We start from the raw sequence: 17,175 nt of genomic DNA on the forward strand, positions 1-17,175 counted from the left end.
ACCTCTGACCCCAAGAGTTCCCCGTGTTAATTGGACTGAGCAGCTCAGAAATTGCATGAGTGAAGATTATAATAAAGTGGCTCTTTTCACATTTTATGTAGTGCTGTGTGTTTCCATTTGCAACCTCTTATTAAAGTCCCCTACTTAAAAAAAAAAAAAAGATTCCACTGCTTTTTAAAACCAAAAAACTTGTTAAAAACCTATTAAAATTCAGATATCAAAATTTAAAAAATTTTCAGTTGCGAGATGTGATTATTCGGAGGCATACCTACATTAAGTATAGTTTCTAATTACCGCATTTCATCCTAAAACCTCCTTTTGTTTTACTGTTACACTGCTTTCTTTTTACAGAATTATAAATCACTGGTGTCCAAGACACTGTGTTGGGTGGTATGGGGCGATAGTGATGAATAAACTGCCTCGCTCCCGCCCTCGGGTAGTTCATAGTGTTGGTAAAATAAGACATCACACGAATGCCTGCAGATCAAGATAGTATATGATGAGTGTGATAAGAAGGCAAGGGAAACCTGGGAAACCTTCCTGGAGATGCTGATTTTCAGTTGGATATTAGGGCAGGTACTGGGGAGCTGGGAGTGGGGGGTGGGGAGCCAAGGTAGGGCAGAGGTTACAGGCGGAAGGGACAGCCTGAATCAAGGAGAGGCACCCTGGGGAGCAGGTAAGCGGGCCAGTCTCCCCGCAGCACAGGAAAAGTGCATCAGAGCGCCCCCTGGGGGAGGGCGTGGTGGTGCTCACATTCCCCTCCCCCCCACCCTTCCTCAGGATCAGGAGCCAGGAGGGCACCCTTCTTGCTCCCTGATGCTGCTATCAGACCACCGCTCCCCTGGCTCTGTTGGACACGCCGTCCGCTGGGGCTTGTGCTCTTTATTTCACCATTCCCTCCTGCCGTCATCCTTGTTGTCTCCTGGCCACTCTCCCCTCTTCAATGAGGACCGGGAGTGGCTCCCTTCTTCTCCACCCCATCTCCTGAACGCTGGTCACAAGCGTGGATCAGCAGTGCCCAACCTTTTTGGTGCCAGGGACCGGTTTCATGGAAGACCATTCTTCCACAGACCAGGGGGCGGGGGATGGTTTGGGGATGATTCAAGCACGTCACGTTTATTGTGCTCTTTATTTCTAACCTGATGCCACTGCTGATCTAACAGGAGGTACCCGTCTGTGGTCCAGAGGTTGGGGACCCCTGGCCTAGATGAGTTCAGCATCTACCTGGGTGATCCAGCCACACCCTGCCTCCTCAGTTCCCCAAGCATCTTAAAGGTCCCCCTCCATCCCTCTCTGCTACCCTCCCCAACACCACATCCTAATCGGCATCACCAGATAAAAGTTCTCCATCTCTAAAAATTACTGATCACCACCAGCCTTCCTGCTCTTCTGCTCAACCACTTCTATTGTGACCCTTCTTCCCATGGGGAACCTCTGGTTCACTGGTTCCTCTCCCTTTGCCCTCTTATTGCCCTCTCTGGGCTAAACTTCCCTTTCCAAGCAGACTGTGTTCTGTGTTTGATCCTCTTTACGTTGCCTTGCCCTTTGTTTTTTTTCCATACCTCTCTGACAAAATCCTGCTCGTCCATGGTCTCTGGGTCTGCACCCAGGCCACTGAAAACTGCACCGCCCTCCCCTCATTGCCATTCAGTCATCAACCTCTCCACCTCAGCTCAGGAGCCCACCTCCTAGCTCTCTCCTCACTCCATCCATGGTCCCTTCCATTCCTGCACCTCCCACCTCTGTACCAGAGCCTACCCGTCTGTGTTTAATCATGACCTAATCTCTCAGGGCTTCCCTGGTGGCTCAGATGGTAAAGAATCTGCCTGCAGTGTGGGAGACCTGGGTTGGATCCCTGGGTCAGGATGATCCTCTGGAGGAGGAAATGGCAACCCACTCCAGAATTCTTGCCTGGGAAACCCCATGAACAGAGGAGCCTGGAGGGCTACAGTCCAGGGGGTCACAAAGAGTCGGACACAACTGAGCAACTAACACCAAACTTCCTGTCTAAAACTTTAGCAGAACAGACCTTCATTGAGTCCACATCCCCTCCGCTTATTTCTTCTCCCTCACAGTCAAGGTTCTTAGGAGAATCATTTACTCTGATTGACTCCATTTCCCCACCTCTTACTCACAACGCAACCCACTCCAACCTGGCTGCCATCCGCATTGTTCCACAGAAATGGCTCTTGGTCAGATGCCTTCCACTTCTGTGGTGCAGAAGGTCTCCTGTGGTCCTCACTGTGCTCGACCTCTCAGCAGCTCTGACTCACCTGGCCACTCCACACTCCTTGAAATGCTGTGTCCCTGAGCTTCTACGAAGCCACAGTCTCCTGATTCTCTCCTGGCTTCTGCTCCTCCCTTCTCCAGTCCTGGGATTCTTCCAGGCTTGCTTCTCTTCTCACTCTACACCTGGGAGTTAATCCTGGTTTTCTGTCACAGGCTTCTTAGGCAACAATGATGACTTCTTTGCATCTTCTTCTCACAATAATATTTTCAAATGCATAAAATAAGATGCACTTCATATTCACAATGTAACCCACTTCACTCTGGCCGCCCATCAACAGGCCCAGTGCTAAAGTTCCCAGCTTGGCCCTTCCTTCTTTTTTTTTCTCCTGGCTGCACCACACCGCATGTAAGATCTTAGTTCACCAACCAGGGATTGAACTCATGCCCCCTGCCATAGAAGTGTAGAGTCATAACCACTGGACCACCAGGGAAGTCCCTGTCAGCTCTGTAAGGGCCGTCTTTAAGTCCTTATTCTCATATTCTCAACATAAGTAGCTATGTTGCCCTTTCCATTGGAGGTCCCTGTTAGTGGAACTGTATGCTCATCCTAAAGCACCGAGTGTAAGACAAGACATTTCTTTTAAAATTTATCTTACATTGACTTCACTGAGTTGATCATTGATCTCTCATTGTTACCTGATGATATCATGAAGAGAAAGTTTTTTTTTAGTATTTATGTATTTATCTGGCTGTGCTGGGCCTAACTTACTGATCTTTGTTGCGTCGTGAGGGACCCTTCATTGCGGCATCCATGTCCTCTGGTTGTGGCTCGTGGACTTCCGTAGTTGCAGGGTGCGGGCTTAGTTGCTCTGTGGCCTGTGGGATCTTCCCAGACCAGGGATCGAACCTGTGTCCCCTGCCTTGGAAGGTGGATTCTTAACCACTGGACCACCAAAGAAGTCCCGGCCAAGATTTTTTAATCTAAAGAAACGAAGGTCTGTGATGAACCATACAATCGAAGACCAGCAGCATTCCCCAGAAGTACCTCGTTTATCCCAGCAGCCCTGAAAACGCCTGCACTTCTACATCTCTAGTGCTGCTCCATCTCCCTCCAGTATTTTACCAAGAGCTTCTAAACACACAGAAAAGCTGACAGAACTGTACTATGAATATCCACATCCCCACCACCTTGATACCACAGGGTTGACACTTTGCTGTACTTGCTTTATCACGTATCTAGCCCCTCATCCATCCATTGAGACATCGTGTGTTTTGGTGCATTTCAAAGTAAGTTGCAAACATCAGTACTCTACCTACTTCCCCCTGAAAAAAACTTCAGCATAAGATGTTATGTAAAAACCCAAACGAACTTTTTGGCCAACCCAAGACATCATTCTGGAAAAGGGAATGGCAGCCCACTCCAGTATTCTTGCCTGGAGAGTTCCATGGACAGAGGAGACTGGTGGGCTACAGTCTATGGGGTCATAAAGAGTCAGACACAACTGAACGACTAACACGTACATACATCATTAGCCAGAGTTGAATATTTGTTTACGGTTTTCGTGATTTGATTTGTTCTATTTTTTCCCATTTTTTAAATTTTAGAGGTAAAAATTACCTGAAGTGACTTATACAAATTTTAAGAGTAGTATTTCATGAGTTTTGATAAATGCTTGTAACCATATAACCTGACCCCCACTGAGTTTCCATTATCCCATGCCCCTTTCTAGTCAATTCCTGCCCCATCCCTCAGAGGCAACCACTATTCTGCATGTTTTCACCATAAATTAGTTTTGCCTTTTCCCATTTTTTTACACTCTTTTCAGTTTAGCTTTTAAGTCATTTCAGACCCTTTTTAGAAATAGGTGGAATATAGATTCTAAACAGATGAGCTAAATAAATGAACCTATTCAATAATTAAATTAAAATTACATACAAGTTACAAATTACAGTATTTTCCCAAGATAACAAAGATTCTTTCTAAAAGATAATATGTAGTTGGAGAATATTTGTAGAATCTGGCAGGTACACCTGGAAATGTAAATTAATACAGCATTTCTGGAGGACAGTTTGGGAACAAAAATTTGTAAATCTTTGTGATACTGTTAATCTACCAATGTAAATTCCCACTTCAGGAATAAAGAAATAATTGATGATGTGCATAAATACATAAGAATATTCATCGTAGCATCATTTACCACAGAAAAAGTTGGAAGCAACCTAAATGACCAACAGAAATAATTATGGCAGAGCCGTACAATGTGAATATATTGTAAAGACAAAGAGAACTGTTAAGAAAGAATAAACTTTACTTAGTGGGTTTGTTAGAGTAACATTTGTATTGTGATTCTGAAATTATTTCATGTGTATTGCAGAGTAAAAAATTAATAAATGTTTTAATATAACTGAGGAATGAAGATTTTAAATATGAGAGAGAAAATAAAAGGAAGGGAAAACCCCATAAAATATTTAATTTTAACTTTAAATATTTCTGCGAGCTCATAATTTTTAAAATACATATTTCTAATTAATTCCACTGAAAAGACTTAGGAACACTGTCCCTCTATTTGCAATGAATGCACATAGCAAGCAGATATTGATTTCTAAATAGCTTTCTAAACTAGAAGGAACCAGAGCTTACTGATTCTAGGTCCGAGCCAGGTAAAGTACAAGGTTAAGCTATGAAATTTTACTGTACCAGAAAGCGAAGAAGTGCTCAGAGACTCAAGTCAACAGCAGACTAGAATGAATTCCCATTCACCACTTCTAGTATAATTTGAGCCTCAAAAAATGTGATGAGATAATTAAATAAAATATGCCTGTGAGACCACAATGATGATAACAAACAAGTAAACAAACAAGAAGGGAGGAAAGGAAAGTTCTTCTTTAGAGAAGAATACCAGCCAATAATTGTAGAAGAAATGGTAGAAAAATCATCATTTTGCTAGTTTGATGTAATTATCAATTCAGTCAAAGCACATCAAAAGATGCTAAAATTATTGAATAAAATGTGTAATTAATAGGCTATTTAGTGTCAAAGAATCATCCGATAGATTACCTACTAATTACAAAAGGGAAAAATGCACTTTTATATTAAAAAATAATATTTAAAAAAAATCTAGCAGTCATAAATCTAGCAGTCAGCTCCTTACCCTAGAGACCAAATAGTGTTGTTTTGTGCTGAGGTGATGTTACAAAGATGGATACCACCACCTATGCAATATTCTTACCCAAAATGATTAACCCCCAATTTTATTATGAGAAAGCTTACAAATCCAAAACACACAACCTTCTATGAGGCTGAGACTTTTCAAACAGAAAAAATCATGAAAAGGCAAAAAGGGCCGAGAACTAAAGAGACATAACAAGTGCGCACGCAACTGGTGGATCTTCATTGGATGGTAGATCAGAACCAACATTTTGGTGACAGTTTGGTTTGAAGATGCTCTACATATTAGGTGATGTTATGAAACTATTAAATTCTCTTGGGTAGGATAACAGTATTGTGGCTTTGTAGGAGAATGGCTATTTTGAAAGGAGATTCATGTTGAAGTATTTAGGGGTAAGAGTATCATGAAGTGCAGTCACTTTTAAATTGTTCAGAAAAAGAATATATAGATTAATTATATATATATATATATATAGAAAGAGAGAGAGAGAAAGCAAATTGGCAAGGTGAAGGGTAATGGATGTTATTTCTATTGTTCTTTCAACTTCTTCATAGATTTGAAATTTTTAAAAATAAGGTTGAAAAAATTGTAGAAAGGTATCTATGGATGCAATGTATTGTTAAGTGACAATGTAAAGTATGGTTCAATTCTATTGCTGTGAGAAGAAACATTTATGCAGATACATAAACATATGTGTAGGGTAATGTTAGCTGCTATAACAAAGGGACCAAAAATGTGATGACTCAATCAAGACAGAGGTTTATCTCTTACACCTATGATTGCCCAGGTTGGCTGAACCAGATCAGAAGGCATCTCTCCTCCACTAGGACTCACAGGGATTCAGGCCTGTGATGTTTCTGATTAACACAGGACTTTCAAAGCTGTTGCCTTTCTTGCTGAGGTGCAGGGCCAGAGATGATCTCTGAAGTAGGCTGCACACATCACTCCCGCTTCCACCCCATTAGGGAGTCTTTCCTCCCAGGGCAACACCTCGTTGCAGGGGAAACTGAATCATTGAGTTCGAGGTGGGCGGCACATCCCAGCTGCAGCTCTCATCAGTTGAGCAGAGATTTCAGTGGAAAGCTAGCAGTCTCCAACAGAGTCATTAAAAGGGGGTCTGAAACAACACAGACCAAGCGATTTGCAGTTTTTATTCCAAGGTTAATGGAGCTTTGAATGCTTCAAAATTTCTCTCTTTGTCTTTAGTTTTCCATTATGAACATGCATTTTTCTTGCAATAAAGGAAAGACTTACATTTTATGAAAATAAGCCATTGAAACTACAAAAACATCATTTCACTGGCAAATTGGCTGGATGCTTCATTTTTTTCTCTCTGAAAGAAACACACAAGCTAATCTTAAATGCCACAAATACCACATTAAAATGACAGCTTTCAACTCAGAAACCTTCAGTTAGACCCTATTCTCCAATGCATTGATTCTCCATCCTTTGCTTGAATCTCAGAGACCCCCACGATATGCGGGGGACTGTGCCAGCCAGCTATATTTCTTACCTCTCTTCCCCATGCCCTCTGTTCTGGCCACGTGCCTCACTGAGAATCACACCACGCGTGTCACTCCATCCACACCTTGGCTCCTGTGCTGACTCCAGCCAAAGCCAGTTCCTATCAGTCTTTCATAGCAAATACCACCTAGAAAATACCATCTCCTCCATGAAGCATCCCTTAACTTCTCGTTTTCTTTTTTTCTTTTTTTGCTGTGCATGCCTCTGAAATTTAGAATCCGTATCACCCAATTTATCACTTAACTAAACATAGTTTTGCTAGTACAGCTAGTACTGTGCCTCTCCCATTGCAAGCACGGGCTTTCCAGATGGAGCAGTGGCAAAGAATCCACCTGCCAATGCAAGAGACGGAAGAGATGCAGGTTCAGTCCCTGGGTTGGGAAGATCCCCTGGAGGAGGAAATGGCAACCTACTCCAGTATTCTTGCCTGGGAAATCCCATGGGCTGAAGAGCCTGGCAGTCCGTGGAGTTGCAAAGGGCTGGACATGACTGAGCACACACACACTGCAAATGCCTTATTTGTATGTGGGGGCTGAAGACACAGTAGGTATATATGATGCTTTTCAATTAAATGTTTTATGACTTATTGTTTCGAGTAGGAGGTATTTTCATGGATGACCTCCACTTAAGGGCCATCTTTCACGTTCTTCAGATGCTCCTCTCACAGAGGGCAGTCTCAGTGTGCTATAGAACACTATATTGGAGTGTTCAAATTTTTTAAATCCAACAATTTCCTGGCCACATGCCACTTCCTCACTCACTGCCCACCACACAGAACTCCATCTCGAAGAACACTACATTCGTTTGTCCCCCAAGCATGAAAATGTATGGTTACCACCCATGTAAACCAACCGTGATTTCATTTCCCATGAGGGATTCAGCTGGGTATAAGAAATACTAGCAAGTGTCATAAAACAGGTCACGTTTGCCATTTCAGTAGCTTGCAAAGCTTTCACCCGGAGGCCCTTCCCCAGGGGGATGTCTCGTAAACAAGAAGCAGGTTCTACTCAAGACCCACAATGCCTCTCCTTCAGAGAGCAGCCCCAAAGGTGATCAAAGACTATGAAGACGTTAACCCCTAAGGCCACTGTTGCTCTCAGGTCAGTGTCTCAGACGGGATCATTCTAAATTGCTAGCATGAGAATCAGAGAAAAGATGGCAGACAGGAGCATATTCTCTATAGCTGTCGTTGGTGGAGACAATGGCTCATGAAATTCATGTACATGACAGCCCAGCTGACTCCCAAAAGCTTCTCCTGCTGAGTCTAATCTCGTCCAACCCCACCTGGCAGCCACGTCTTCAGGTGGGAGACACAAACAGGGTGAAGAAGCGGTGGGATTTAGGTGAGTGGTACCCAAGTCCAAATCCCACCCCCCAAAAATTACTAATCTATTCTATACTATTGTTCAAGTTTACAGTCCTGGTAAGCAATTTCGAAATCGTCCTGCACATGGGAAGCACTTTGCTGCCCTTGGTGGTGGTTTAGCTGTTAAGTTGTGTCCTACTCTTATGACCCCATGGACTGTAGCCCACCGGGGTCCTCTGTCCATGGGATTTTCCAGGCAAGAATACTGAAGTGAGTTGCTATTCCCTTCTCCAGGGGATCTTCCCAACCCAGGGATTGCTGCCCTGACAGTTTTTTTCCCCCCCACTAGAAGAGAAAACATTTAGCCAGCTTTATGAGACTACATAGAACCTGCTAACTTTATATTTCTTGAATTCATAAAGGTATGCATCCTGTCCAGAATGCTATTGGGTTGGTCAAAAAGTTCATTTGGGGTTTCCCATATGATGTAATAGAAAAACCGGAATGAACTTCTTGGCCAGCGCTATATTTATACAAGCTGCCCTCAATTTTCAAAGGCAGTTTTTGTGTTTGAGGCACAGTAGGAATGTGGACTTTGGGGACAACACTCGGAAGACACACGTTTGCACCCACAGTCCCCTGGCCACCCTTCCTGTGTCATTACTGTTTGAGTGTCGAGTTTCACGACCTTGATCCTTCTGTTTCACAATCTCATGAGAATGCTTTATTTCAAATGTAACAAGCACACTGGCTTTCTCTGGCACCAGCCTGACACTGCTCTTGGCCTGTTTTCTTATTCACAGCAAGTCATGTCCTGATCTCTACACTAGGTCATAAGATCCACTCAGCTCAGCCTTCCATCCATCACATGACACGTGGCTACGATGGGATTTGCACACATCAATCAGAATTCAGCAATGGGAGGGAAGGAGTGAGGTGGCATACCAGTTGAGAACCAGCTCCTTAGGTCTTGGAAATGAGCCATCAGGCAAGAGCTGGAAAATGACTTGATCCTTTCTGTTCCTGATGACTTCTGTCTCCTTGCCCTTCTGATCATCTCTGTTCAGTGTCCTCTTGCTGTTTCAGACTCAACGTCAGTAGGTCCTTGTCTAAAGATCTAGTCATTCTCACATCCCTGAGAAAATGTATCCCACTTCCCAGCTCTTGGGTCTTCGCCTCCCAGAAGGTCTAACCAGAACCATTATAATGTTTCAAAGTCCTACTTCAGTGCCCAGTGCCACTTCCATACCCTAAGGTAAATTCCTTCTTTTTCCTGTATGAGTTTTTCTCTGAACTTTTTTTCTTTCTTTTTTTTAAATTGGTTTGATTTAGAATTTTTTATATTATTTATTTATTTGGCTGTGATGGGTCTTACTTGCAGCATGTAAACTCTTAGTTGCAGCATGTGAGATCTAGTTCTCTGACCAGGGATTGAACCCTGGCCCCCGGCATTGGGAGCATGGAATCTTAGCCACTGGATCACCAGGGAAGCCCCTTTCTGAACTTTTGAGAGATTCTAGCTCTGACTAAGGTAACATCTCAACTTTATTATGGACGATGCCCAAAGAGCAAGCTGGGGAATCTTTGAAAAATGTTAATTACAAAAATGATAATACCCTATATACAAATTAATTTCAACAATAGTTTCTTTAATTAACATGGCTTTCTTAGGACTCTTTTCAAACTACCAAGAGAGAATCTAATGTCTACATGTGTATTATATAGTCTAGGCTTTTCAGTTTTGTTTCTTTGTTTGTGTTTCATGTTTCAGGCTTTGATTTTGAAAGACAGAGCTAGTTTTCTTCCTCTTAAAGGAATAGCAATGTGCTGTTGCCTCCACCTCTGTGTGACATTTCAACATAGGAACACAAGGGAGAAGAAATGAAAATTGTAATTTCCCTTTAAAATTGCAAGAGGAGGAGACGTTGTTTTAAAATCAGCTTTAAGTCAGTATAATTCAATTATTATCATCTGATAATCTTTCAATATTAAATATTTTCCATTCGAGCTTTATTGTCTGAAAGGGAAATTGTACCATATTTTCTTTAAGGCTAGATAAATGTCAACTGGCTACTTATGTCACAATCATAAATTATACAGCCTTTGGAAGAAATCAAGAGTCTGGTGTAGGACTTGCCCCACCTTGCTGTCCATTGCTCTTTGAAATATGTGAAAACCCATTAGAATTTCTCAGAGGGGCTTACGGTTTTGGTTTCAACAGCAAGCAGTTAATGTTTAGTAGTTAGCTAGTTAATTGTTTAAACGGCTTAACATGAATGGCTAATTGCAAAAGCCAGTGCTTACAGGGCACTTCCTCAGTGTTCTAAGTGCAACAAACATATCTTAACTCATTTCGTCCTCACAGAACCACCAAAAGGCATTATTGTTCACAGATGAGAAAACCCAAGAAGCAAAGAGATGAACTAAACTAACCCTATGTCACACAGTCACTATGTGTGACAGTGAGGATTCACTCCCAGCATGCTGGGCTACAGAGTCTTATATATTAAGCTTACATTTTATTGCCAGAATGAGTTACTACAACTTCTTTCACCCAAGGCTCATCCTCCTTGGATAATATAATGGGCTTGCGTGAGAGAGGATGCATGAGAAAGGCTGAGTACGTGACAAGACACAAGTGAAGACACAAAATGTTGAAGTGATTGGCTTAAGATTAGTCAATGAAGCACGCAGGAAAAGACCCAGCACTGCATTTACAAGTATTCTAGTTCTTTCCATTGTGGTTTTAGTTTCCAGCTGACAAAACACTCACTTTCAGCTGTAATTTCTGGACCCAAGAGTGATTATCATACTCGTAATATGTATGACTGAGTTCCTTTGCTGTCCACCTGAAACTATCAGCTATATTCCAATATAAAATAAAAAGTTTAAAAAAAAAAGAGGGATTCACAACTGGAAGTCAGGTTGATAGAACCAGAGAAAGATGTATTTGAAAGGCAAGTGCATGATTCCAAACATAATTTTGTTGTTGTTTGTTGCTTAGTTGCTAAGTTGTGTCCAACTCTTGTAGGCATGGTTTAACTGGCCAAACTTTCTTTCACGTTTGGTGCTGTTAAAGCAAGAGGTACAAATGAATGGGTGAAGGAAGGATAAACATGGCTTAACACCCCACCCAATTAAGAGTCTCTTCACCAACTCCTCTGGATTCACCACTACCTGGGGCAAGCAAAAATTCTCTTTCTGGCTGAGGGTGATGGGGAGAGACCCGTCAGCAGCAGTGGACACTATTAACTGCTCCTGATGCTGTAACCATGGATATTGGTCGTCTTAGCCCAGAGCATCTTTCCTACCTTTCCATTGGCTGAAAATAGATGTGTGAGCAGGCTTCTGCATTCACTAATGTAAGTGTGTGGAAGTTTGGTCACATGCTCACTGATGTTCTTCTTGCCTATGACCATCTTAGGCACCATCATTAAAATTTGCCCACGTTTCCTTCTCTGAGAATGGGAATCCTATCTCATGCCCAGAAATGACCTCATGTTTCATCTTTGACATTTCAGAATCATTATCAAGGATTTCTATTAAATTCCAGATTCACAAGGGAAAAGGGAGAACAAGCAACTCATTATGTCCTTTCCTTCTTCTCGTCCCTTTATCTGAGGGTGGTCTGTTTTCTGAAAATGCAGAGAGAAACAATAATTATTTGTTGGAAGGCTGTCGCCAGGCTCTAAGTTACCAAACATGATTTATAATCCAGAGAAGAATGATCTGTCCACCTGTAGATTTGTTCTGACTTCCCTATAGAAGACTGACAGGTAGGGGACTTTTTTGAGAGCTGAGTTTGTCTTACATTGCACCCAATAATTCAAAGCTATTCCGCGTATTTTCCTGAGTCAGGTGGCTTGAAATGAAAATGCCACAACTGTCAGCGAGAACAGGGAGCAAGATCAATACAAATTGCCACCACTGGAGAGGCGTGGGGGCATTAATTTGGCACTCTGTGTCGACAGAGGAATACATTTCAGAGGACTTGCCAGTACAGACCGTTGTGCAATGCAGGAGTATTTAGTGACCCTTTCCCTGGGAGGAGGGGAGGCAATCCTTTTATTTTATTTGCCATGGAGCATATCACCTAGCAAATCATATGAACACCAGGACCTAAGACCGTAAGGCAGGACTTAAATCACCTTCAAGACCAAGTTTCTCCTAATTATGTATTTTTTTTTCACTCTAAGTGTGGCCAAGTATGATAATTGCTCAGTCGTGTCCAATTCTTTTGCCACCCCTTGGACTACAGCCCACCAGGCTCCTCTGTCCATGGAATTCTCAGGCAAGAATACTGGAGTGGGTAGCCATTCCCTTCTCCAGGGGATCTTCCCAACCCAGGGATCAAACTCAGGTCTCCTGCACTGCAGGCAGATTTCATTGCGTCTGTAAGGCTGTGTTAAGATATTCTGACACCACGTGAGTCATGATTTGTCCATGCATAGATTTATACTGACTTCTTTACAGAAGACTGACAAGTAGGGTCTTTCTTAAAAGATTAATCTATCTTATGTTGCACCCGATAATTCAGAGTATTAAACTGAGGTCTCATTTATTCAGTCCCAACACTCGTCTCTAAATTTCCTTTTCATTGTCAACTATATGATTAACATAAGGAATGGTTCTTTCTCACCCACCCTGGAGTAGTTCAAATAACAAATATCAAGAAGTTTAAATGCATGGATGCTTTCATATGCAGCTTTTAACATGAGCTGTTTATTGGTCATCCAATTACTTAAGGGTCAGGACTTCATTCTTTTCATAATGTCATACCAAATAGACTCATTAACTTTGCTATTATTTCTAAATTGCTACACCCAGTCCATGAAAATCTGACTGGCGAAAAGGGCACATTGAGCTGGCAGGACACTCCGATGTCTCTGCTGAGAGGTTGCTGCATTTGGCTTGTCTCTTTTTCCTCTGCCCAGCAAAGAGGACCTATTGATCACTGATACTCAGATCTGACCTTTCATTTTCGGTAGAGTTCTGCTGATGAGGATGCTCAAGCCGAACCAAGATTATCTGCCACAAGTTCTGCTTGTAAGACCGATTCTAGACTTCCGGCAATTGACCAAACCTCAGTCAAGCAGAAACATAAGAGTACCATGACTCCCAAGAAATTAGAGAAAGCGGGCCCCAGCAAACCCCCTCCAGGTGAGTGGCAGGTTTATTGAAATTCACAAAATCTAAAAGGTGAGTGACCGTTTTCTGTTTTGTTTTGAAATTCACAAGCTTTTTTAAGCCTAGCATGACACCAAGGACAACAATCACATAGGTGGTCTGATGACAGACCAGTGTTTTTCATGTGGCTCATTCAGGTTTTGGAGGGTTTGATGATCTTCCGCTAGTGATCAGATTCATTTTGGAGAACATCAGGTTGAAGAGGTGTGAAGTAGGCAGAGTAAGGGTCTCCACTGCCCGCGCATTCTGCCCACTCACTGCCTTTGTGTGGCACTGGCTTAGAATGGCTGCCCTTTCACCTTCGTCACCCTTCTAGGAGGATAAAGGCATTTGGCCCCAGGTATCAAGTTTTATGACTCAATCCAGAGCATGAAGGGAAGCTTTCAAATGCATCTGAATGGCATAATTTACTGCCGAGAAAGAGAGTAATAAAGTCTTCTAGTTCTGTGGTTGTCCTCTCTGGGGGGAAAAAAGGGGGGCCTTGATAAATCCTCCCCTTTGTGCAATTTGGTAAATAATTCACTCTTTAGCTGCCTTTGAAGCAAAGACCCGTCCTCTGCTTCAGGCAGGAGCGACTTAATAGTATCCAGAGAGGGGATAAATGCAGCCGGAAGTTTAGAGTCCCTCAGGCTCATCTCCATTAGAGCCAACATCTGTAGGACAAACTTGATTCCTCTGAGGAACTGACGTGGAAGCTGGGATAGCCAGGCAAAAAGGCCCGTCTTCTGCTTGCAATGGAATGGAAACGATCCAGATTAACTGCCCAAGAATTCGTAAATAACATGCAATTTGTTTAAAAGCACAATGACTTCCTAATCCTAAATAGCTCCTGTTCTGCAACCACCCATCCAGTTAAGTCTGGATGCATTTTTAGACAATGGCAGCTCTCAAATTAACTAGGCATATTTTATAGCTTTAATGAAGTTGGAGAAAAAAATTGACTTCTGACATGATATCCTTTCAGGCAAAGCCCCAACTCCTTTTCCTATTTAATTGGCCAAATTGTCTTTTACCTTTGGTGCTTTTAAAGCAAAAGGTACAATGAACCGGTGAAGGAAGGATAAACATGGCTTAACACCCTACCCAATTAAGAGTCTCTTCACCAACCCCTCTGGATTCACCACCGCCTGGGGCAAGCAAAAATTCTCGTTCTGGACGAGGGTGATGGGGAGAGACCCACCAGTAGCAGTGGGCACTATTACTCTCCTGATGCTGTAACCACAGATATTGGTTGATGCTGTGTAACCCAGAGCATCTTTCCTACCTTTCCATTGGCTGAAAATAGATGTGTGAGCAGGCTTCTCCATTGTAATGTAAGTGTGTGGAAGAAGTTCGGTCACATGCTCACTGATGTTCTTCTTGCCTATGACTGTCTTAGGCTCCATCATTAAAATTTGCCCACATTTCCTTCTCTGAGAATGGAAAACCTAGCTCATGCTTAGAAGTGACCTCATGTTTCTTCCTAGTTAACAGCTGCTCATTTTGAAGTGTTTTAGTAGGAATTAGGCTTTTAATTCAACTGTTTAAGAAGGAAATAGGGCAGATAAGATCACTCCTCAAATATCTCAAATACATGCTGTCATGGATCGAACTGAGGATATCTTTTTAAAAATTGAATTTAAGTTTAAACAATGGAACTGTAGTCACTCATTATAATTTTTAGCCTTCTTGCTAAAACCGGGTAGCCATTTGCATGCTGTGTTTTGTCCTTTGCAGAGATAAATCATTCAAATGGACAGTTCAGGCCCATTCCACGTTTGGTTTGTCTGATTAACACAGATGTTCTTCCAACTGAGCGAACTCCATATGGAACTTACAACACTTACAGGAAAGGAAAATTAACTCACTTTCCATTCTATAAAACCTCAAATTTGAGGAATTACTAGACTGGAAAGCACCAAGGTATAGACAAGAGAGCCAAGTTGGCAGAAGGATAATTATTTCACCAAATAAGAGATGTTACTTCCCCAATGGCTCAGCAGGTAGAGAATCTGCCTGCCATGGAGGAGACATGGGTTCGATCCTTGGGTCAGAAGATCCCCTGGAGAAAGAAAGGGCAACCCAATCCAGTATTCTTACCTGAGAAATCCCACAGACAGAGGAGCCTGGAGGGCTACAGTCCCAACGGTCACAAACAGCTGGACACTATGAGTGTCTAAGCAAGCAACACTTGGAGTAAAAGCCTTTAAAAACCACCTTGATTAAAAAAAAAAAATCCACCAGCTTAAAAATAATAATACAATAAATAAATTTTAAAACACCAGCTTTATTATCACATTATAGCTCTAGACTGTGTCCGAGCTCTATGCAACCATGAGCAGGACCACTGTGGCCCAGCCATCCAGCGAGCATAAAAACCCTGCTGATTGATGTTAGTTACTATAGCAAATTGGGTTAATCGGGTAAACCAAAGGTAGAGTCTTGGTGTGTTGGGACCCGCTCGTTTTACATGTGTAGTCTCACCCACAGAATTCCCTTATCAGTCCAGTGAAATGAGAGCCCATGGACAAGGCAATAACTTAAGCTGAGTTTATTCAGGCAAAGTTGAGTCCAGTGGTGGCAACAACTCAGAACATTCTGATAAATACCCTGCTGTAGCAGAAACAGAGGCGTGGGGACCTAAAGTATCTAGGACACAGCCATCCAATTCAGTGGGTAAATTCACAGGCTCCTGCTTTCCTTCACCTCTGTGGGGAAATAAGTTTCTAAAGCATTTTGGGGGCCACCCAAAGATTGCAGTGAGTTACCAAAACTTGCCATGTCAGACCTGAGTTCTACGCAAAACTAATTCCATTAAGACAGTGGAATTCCTTTGCTCAATAGGCTAACATTCCATACTGTGTTATGCCACACTTTTCCTGGATAAAATAACTCAGCTGGGGAATGTGGCTTGAATTACATGCAAACCTATGTAGTGACATTCCATTATAATCCTTATATGTGAATTATCATCTGGAACCCCTAAAACGGCTATTTACAAGAGAGGAACCACCGGTACCCGCTACTAATAGATTTATAACCAAGAAGGTCTCAGATTTTCATTGTACTTCACACTCTGTTAGGAGGAATTCATGCATTTTTAATTAATTCATATATTCCATGGAACTGTTTCTAAATGAGTTGGCTTATGATTCTCCTTGTCCCCTATCTCCATGCAGTTGTGGGCAAGTGCTTTAGCGACAAAATGCTTGGATTAGCATCTGGGCCCTGTTTCTCATTTGCTGTGTCCCTTTGAGAAGTAACTTCTCTGTGCCTCAGTTTCCTCATCTGTAAAATGGCAGAGCCTGGGAGTCAGAACAGATCCTACCTGCTAGCATAGCTGGGAGGATTCAGTGATAAAACATATTCTCAACCATTAGAACAGCCTCCAGCACCATAGCTCATATATGATGGCTCAGTTGGTAAAGAATCTGCCTGCAATGCAGGAGACCCCGGTTTGATTCCTGGGTCAGGAAGATCCCCTAGAGAAGGGTAGGCAACCCACTCCAGTATTCTTGGGCTTCCCTTGTGGCTCAGCTGGTAAAGAATCTGCCTGCAATGTGGGAGACCTGGATTCGATCTCTGGGTTGGGAAGCTCCCCTGGAGAAGGGAAAGGCTACCCATTCCAGTATTCTGGCCTGGAGAATTCCATGGACTGTATAGTCCATGGGGTCACAAAGAGTCAAACACGACTGAGTGACTTTCACTTTCACTTCTATCCTGCACACAAGAGCTTTATTCAGTAAGGAGAATGGACTAGAAATTTTGTTTTGTCTTTAT

At 42.5% G+C, this 17,175-nt stretch overlaps 2 protein-coding genes across 2 annotated transcripts in view; one reads left to right on the forward strand and one right to left on the reverse strand.

Annotated features, from left to right (window-relative positions):
- The window catches only part of LOC129648862 (probable E3 ubiquitin-protein ligase MARCHF10), a 49,879-nt gene that overhangs the window by 27,686 nt on the left and 5,018 nt on the right, over positions 1–17,175 (forward strand). Inside the window, exon 3 of the mRNA XM_055575594.1 lies at positions 13,218–13,389. Coding sequence (XP_055431569.1) covers positions 13,218–13,389 — 172 coding nt within the window. The remainder of the gene's footprint in view (positions 1–13,217; positions 13,390–17,175) is intronic.
- The window catches only part of MRC2 (mannose receptor C type 2), a 123,486-nt gene continuing 117,462 nt past the window's right edge, over positions 11,152–17,175 (reverse strand). Inside the window, exons 35-36 of the mRNA XM_055575583.1 lie at positions 15,496–15,612; positions 11,152–11,864 (exon numbers count right to left, since the gene is read on the reverse strand). The gene's annotated coding sequence lies outside the window, so the exon portion shown is untranslated. The remainder of the gene's footprint in view (positions 11,865–15,495; positions 15,613–17,175) is intronic.

The sequence above is a fragment of the Bubalus kerabau genome, chromosome 4 (assembly GCF_029407905.1).
Source record: "Bubalus kerabau isolate K-KA32 ecotype Philippines breed swamp buffalo chromosome 4, PCC_UOA_SB_1v2, whole genome shotgun sequence".
In the NCBI taxonomy this organism is placed as follows: domain Eukaryota; kingdom Metazoa; phylum Chordata; class Mammalia; order Artiodactyla; family Bovidae; genus Bubalus; species Bubalus kerabau.